General features: G+C 39.7%; 1 protein-coding gene across 1 annotated transcript in view; it reads right to left on the bottom strand.

Annotated features, from left to right (window-relative positions):
- Positions 1 to 464: 464 nt before the first annotated feature.
- LOC115139956 (rasGAP-activating-like protein 1) overlaps positions 465 to 6,091 on the bottom strand; it is a 61,046-nt gene continuing 55,419 nt past the window's right edge. The window contains exons 18-21 of the mRNA XM_065026600.1: positions 5,879 to 6,014; positions 5,547 to 5,667; positions 3,319 to 3,386; positions 465 to 3,167 (exon numbers count right to left, since the gene is read on the bottom strand). Of these exons, the coding sequence (XP_064882672.1) occupies positions 3,019 to 3,167; positions 3,319 to 3,386; positions 5,547 to 5,667; positions 5,879 to 6,014 (474 nt within the window). The 3' untranslated portion in view covers positions 465 to 3,018. The remainder of the gene's footprint in view (positions 3,168 to 3,318; positions 3,387 to 5,546; positions 5,668 to 5,878; positions 6,015 to 6,091) is intronic.

Here is a 6,091-nt window from a genome sequence, read left to right as displayed (position 1 = left end):
AGCATTTTAATAAGGTTAGGAAGGGGATGTGCTGCGAACACATTTTACTCATATTCTTAAATATTAATCTAATATGAAGGGAAACTGACTTTGTACTTCTCGGGCCACTTTCAATATTTCGCATGATTTACCTGGTCTAAATCCTGGGAGATTTGATGTCTGTGTTCACAGAGCTTAGAGTAAGAATCAGCTGGGAAAAGTATCACTGTGGTGGGTTTTGTGATATGACCTGAATTGGGATTCAGTAAATACACTGAAGTAACCCTTCCTTATCTTGATAAGTAACACAGGACAGATCCTTTTGTGACCACACAATCAGGGGCTGCAGTTAACCCTAGTGGGAATTGGGACCTTAGGAAAGAGCTGGAGGTGTCCCCCAGACCATCCAACACCTGTTACAAAAAACACTTGACTGATTATAAGTTGAAAAGGTTTTCCATTGTGTGCATAAACACAGATTCAAACTAAACAGTAGAAGTGGTAACATTCCATTTTACTGAATATTTCCAATACAGTTCACAGTAATATAGCTGATGTTACCAGTCATCTGTAACCACCCACTTTGTACATGCAGTAACTTTGTATAAGCACTCAAATTGAAGCTCATTTTCAAAATTGCAGCTCTCTTTCAGCAAATACCAAGTCAATGAGCAACATTCAATATTTGTCCAGATTTGAAATTGCTTGGTGAATTTCTGTGGAATACAACAGTGGTCTAAAATCAGCTTCCAAAGATGGCAAGCCATTGTAAATACAATTTGGAATGTAGAGAATACAATTTGGAATGTAGAGAATACAATTTGGAATGTAGAGAATACAATTTACAAAACAGATTACAATAATAGGTCAAAAATCTATCTGGATAACAGTTCAAGATCATTTGTATAAGTGAAATTGTAAAATTCTAATAAGTTTGGCTTTTCTCTCTTGATCGACAAGTCTGATCGAAATAAAATATTCTTCCTTGTGACTAATTAAATAAACTATTACCAAAATAAAGACAACACACAGTTTGACATCTGAAACATATCCCACATCTCCACAGAAAAGCATTTCGAATGGCACACACCATTCCACGCAACTCAACTCACACACTTGGAGTCTGACTCCTCATCTCTCTGAGCTTAGCTCGAAAACAACCAACCTGAATTTGGTCAAAATTGTGGAGGAAAAACATAAATGTATACTAAATATAAGGTACAGCATATGAAATGTCTTGTAGTGTACATCGATGTTGAAATGGCTAAGACAGGATATGGTCATACTGTTAAGAGTCAACATCATAAGCTCTCCACAGAGAGCCCAACTGAAGTAGAACAGAAATGATCTACATAATATGTCCAATTTTCATTAAACGCATGACAGCTACTCAGTGGTGGAAAAAGTACCCAACTGTCATACTTGACAAAAGGTAAAGATAACCTTAATAGAAAATTACTCAAGTAAAAGTTAAAGTCACCCAGTAAAATTCTACTTGAGTAAAAGTCCAAAAGTATTTGGTTTAAAATATACTTAAGTATCAAAAGTAAATGTATAAATTATTTCTAATTCCTTATATTAAGCAAACCAGATGGCTCCATTTGATTGTTTTTAAATTGTTCAGAAAGCCAGGGGCACACTCCCAACACTCAGACATCATTTACAAACCAAGCATGTGAGTTTAGTGAGTCCGCCAGATCAGAGGTACTAGGGATGTTCGGCTGATAAGTGTGTGAATTTGACTATTTTCTTGTCCTGCTAAGCATTCAAAATGTAACGAGTACTTTTGGGTGTCAAAGAAAATGTATGGAGTAAAAAGTACATTATTTTCTTAAGAAATGTAGTGAAGTGAAAGTAAAAGTAGTCAAAAATATAAATAGTAAAGTACAGATACCTCAAAAAAAATAAAAATTTAGTACTTTAAAGTATTGTTACTTAAGTACTTTCCACCACTGCAGTTACTGTATGACACTTTACTCAAAATCAGCTGTCTTAAAATACAACACCTGAGAAGAAGTGCAAACACACATCACTGGATTGACTGGAGTCAGTAGTACTGCTACAAAGACACGATAACCAATTAACTAATCAACTGTGAACCCTATACTGTATATGTCAAATATGTATTCTATCAAAGCCACAGCTTTGTGTTTGAGTTACTCCACATACATGCACAGAGCAACAGTACCAAACACAAGCTTCACTAAATATTCATCTCAGGTGTCCATGGCAACAGTGAAAACAATATCCTAATAGCAAACACGTGACTGTTCAGGCAATTATGTGTGCCGTTGTATTAATAACATTTACTTAGGCATCTCACAGCGCAATGTCCTCAGTGACATGAACACCAAATCTCACTGCTACATTGTGGCGGTTCTCAATTGAAATATACAATTAGAGAGTAAAAAACATCAATAAAAGCAATATCAAAATAGCATACATTCAGGTAAATTCAGCTAAAACTAGAGTAGATTGCATAATCGTCCTCCTTCAAGGTATGACAATATTGAATATAAAAGCATTTTCTTCACATTTCACAAACGCTGGATGCAGGGCATGCATTACATTATAGTCATGCAATAACGCAGTACCACCGAATGACACACTATGTCCAACCCCTCCTTCAGCTCTGATCCACATAACAGTTTGTGTCCTGCTCAATCGACAAGAGCCCAAGCTTTGTGAGAGTATCAGAAGTTAATATGTGGCAGTCAATCTGCATGCAAGGCCTGTAGCAATCAGTTATGTCACTAGATTGCCCCTCTGCCACAGCTGAAAACCTGCGTATGATGTCAAACGTCCATGGAAAAGAAGGTAGCAGAGTGGGCTTGGCATCCTCTACATTTTGTCTTTTGAAGAAGTGATCTGGATGAGAAGAAAGTTCCTCTTGATATCACATGAAACAGACAATATGACAGGGAGAAGGGAGACACTGCCTTCCTTCTGCGATCACTTAGCTTTCCTACACAGTTGTGACTGATGCAGGAAGCTGCTCTCCCCCTCAGGCCCGGGCTCATGCTGCTGGGAAGGCCCCGTCTAGGGGGTCAGGATGAGGCTGCCTCCCTCCTCTCTTTCCCTCTGCTGGAAGGTGGCATGGGCCTGCTCCAGATCCAGAACCACCCCCAGCAGCCGAGCCGCTGCAGCCTGCCTGTGCTTCAGGAGCTGCCCACTACTGTCTGCTCCATCTGGGGGAGAGTTAGATTTAAAGCAGGAGAATGCTTTAAATTATAGTATTAAATTATAGTACAAGGGTCTAGTGAACCAACCTCTGAGGGCTAAGGTGTTACAACTACTTAAACTGCATATTAAAAAGGCACTGTTTTGACAGAGTCTCACCAGTCAGCAGCCCAGAGTTCAGACTCTTTTCTTCCTCTGGGGTCGTCTCAGCCTCCAAATACTGCTTCCTGTAACCACACAGGTGCTGGTTAAACAGGGAAATAAAAATAAAATAAAATAAAAGAGGGCGAATTGGTCATTTGACTGCATAGCACATTCTGTCTCTACACCCATAGAAACAAAAACAATCCCAGCGTTTAAAAAAATAAAATGGAAACACAGCATGTGGAACAGCCACTTTACAATAGTGCACACTCTGTTTTTATTTATTTACTTTTCTGCTCTTTTGCACACCAATATCTCTACCTGTACATGACCATCTGATCATTTATCACTCAGTGTTAATCTGCAAAATTGTAATTATTCGCCTACCTCCTCATGAAACGGACTGATCAACATGTTTATCAATGTTTAGATAGTGTGTAACAGAGTTTGTGAGAGAGGCTGAGAGTTGTGAGAGAGGCTGGCCTTACTTTCATTGATGCCATGGTACTACTATGGTACTTTCCCTTATACCATGGTATAGATGTGGATCATAGAAAAACCATGGTTTTAACCTGCATTATACATTAACCATGGTAATGCACAATTATGATAAATGGTTCCAAAAATCATATGGCACCATCTTTATTAATTGTGAGTTACCATGGTACAATGGGAGTATAATGCATTAATAAATAAACGCGCTCTCACTCTACATTGGCTCTGGCCTCCTTACATTTGACATTTTTGCAGACGCTCTTATCCAGAGCGACTTACAGGAGCAATACCTTGCACATCGACCAATTTTTCACCTAGTCTGCTTTGAGATTCAAACCAGCAACCTTTCGGTTACTGGCCCAACGCTCTTAACCGCTACATTATCTGCTGTCCCATAGTCAGAGAGTCAGTTTCATGAGAGAGACAATTGAAAACTAAAGAGAGAAGCACCAGATAAATGATTTGAAACCTTATCTTCATGGTGAGCGAGTCATAAAGCACAGGATATGAAAGACCAAGTTAACTGGAGTTTAATTCATCCATAAAAGTCCTTTAGCATAGAAGCTGACATCGGCTAACATTAGCGCCAGTCAAGCTAGCCTGTCGTGGTCAGGGCGACAGAGGACTCTAACGAACATTGTAACTTGCTGTTGTTAGTGGTATGTTGAGAATGACATGATGAAAATGTATTTATGACGTAAGATGATAATCTATACCTTTTGTAGTTTTTTAGTATGTTTTTTATATAGTTTTGTAGTATGTTGGCTATTTACAATTGTATTTAGAGTAGTTGAATGAGTCAGTTGAATGAGAGAGAGACAACTGAAAACTGTATTAAAGAGCGCCAGATAAACTAGCTAATTATTTTAAACCTTATCTTCAAGGTGTCAGACTCTATTCTTCTCACGATACCCTATCCAGGTCCCAAGTTTTAAGAGGCTACACTACACTACTAGACCATGTGTCTGTATCATCCAGGCTGTATCACATCCGGCCGCAATTGGGAGTCCCATAAGGCGGCGCACATTTGGCCCAGCGTTGCCCGAGTTCGGCCGGAGTAGGCCGTCATTGTAAAATAATTTGTTCTTAACTAACTTGCCTAGTTAAATAATAAAAAATGTGTGTTGTGGTTTTTCACTATGAGCTAAAGGGATTTAAGAGGGTACACTTTGCCATTGCAGAGCAAGAAGTCAATGTCACTTTACCCGAAAAATGGTGGGACACAGACGATCATGATAATACCTTGTAAACAACTACCATGCTTTCATGTTTCACTACATGCTGGTAGTACAAAACCATGTTATTTTTGTCATTGTACTACCATGGTACTTTACATTTCAATAGCATGGTACTATCATGTTTTTTTGGAAACAACTTTGGCAGGAAAATACCATGGTACTGATGCAAATACCATGGTATTTCCCTGCAAGGGTAGTACAATGAAAAAAATACCATGGTACTATTATGTTTTTTGGTCACTACCGTGGCAGGAAAATACCATAGTATTTGCACCAGTACCATGGTATCTCCCTGCCATGGTAGTGACCAAGTGTGAGAGAGGCTGAGCATATCAATCCACATTTATGTGTTCCTGGGTTACAGGCTATTTCTAATGAATATGAGTAGAGAGTAGTCCTAGTGTTGCAATGTAGACCCCTTGTGACAAGGAAATTATCCTGCACACTGTCTGTTGGAGGAGGTTTATCATAGCCTCTAAATGTCCTAATATCAAAGTGTATGCCACTGACCTGAGTTTGTCTCTTCCCTGAAGAAGCTGTTTGTAGATGGTCTGAGTCTCTGCGTCTGGATCCAGTGGGTCACTCCAGTCACCCAGAGTCACTGCAGAGTGAGTGCGACTGCAACCTAAAGCTGAACAAGAGAGAGGGGCCATACAGTGTATTCACATTCCTTTTTGTCTGTGAGTTACTTCATCTGAGGGAGCAAACAGCTATGGGCTGGTGTAAGAGCAGTGCACATAAACGGCAGGTAAAAAGAGCATTATGAAGAGTTAAAAAAGCACTAACATGTTAAGTGTGTGGCACTTGAACAAAGCTTCCATTATGGTCAATGTTATAATTACTAGCGCGGTTGGCCTGTAGGCAGCATGTCCACTTCCCACTGCGGTACGCCCCCGGGTGGAAGCAGGGCAGCATGCGCTCGTTGTAGATACTGGCCTTCCTGATGGCTGACAGCCACTGGTTCAACTCATTCACATTCTGCAGACAGACAGACTCTACCTTTTATACTGTCTCTGATAACGCCCACCATTTTGTAGTGGGGAGGCTGCACTCAA

The sequence above is a fragment of the Oncorhynchus nerka genome, linkage group LG13 (genome assembly GCF_034236695.1).
Source record: "Oncorhynchus nerka isolate Pitt River linkage group LG13, Oner_Uvic_2.0, whole genome shotgun sequence".
NCBI lineage: Eukaryota > Metazoa > Chordata > Actinopteri > Salmoniformes > Salmonidae > Oncorhynchus > Oncorhynchus nerka.
This window is presented reverse-complemented; position numbering and strand designations above follow the sequence as displayed.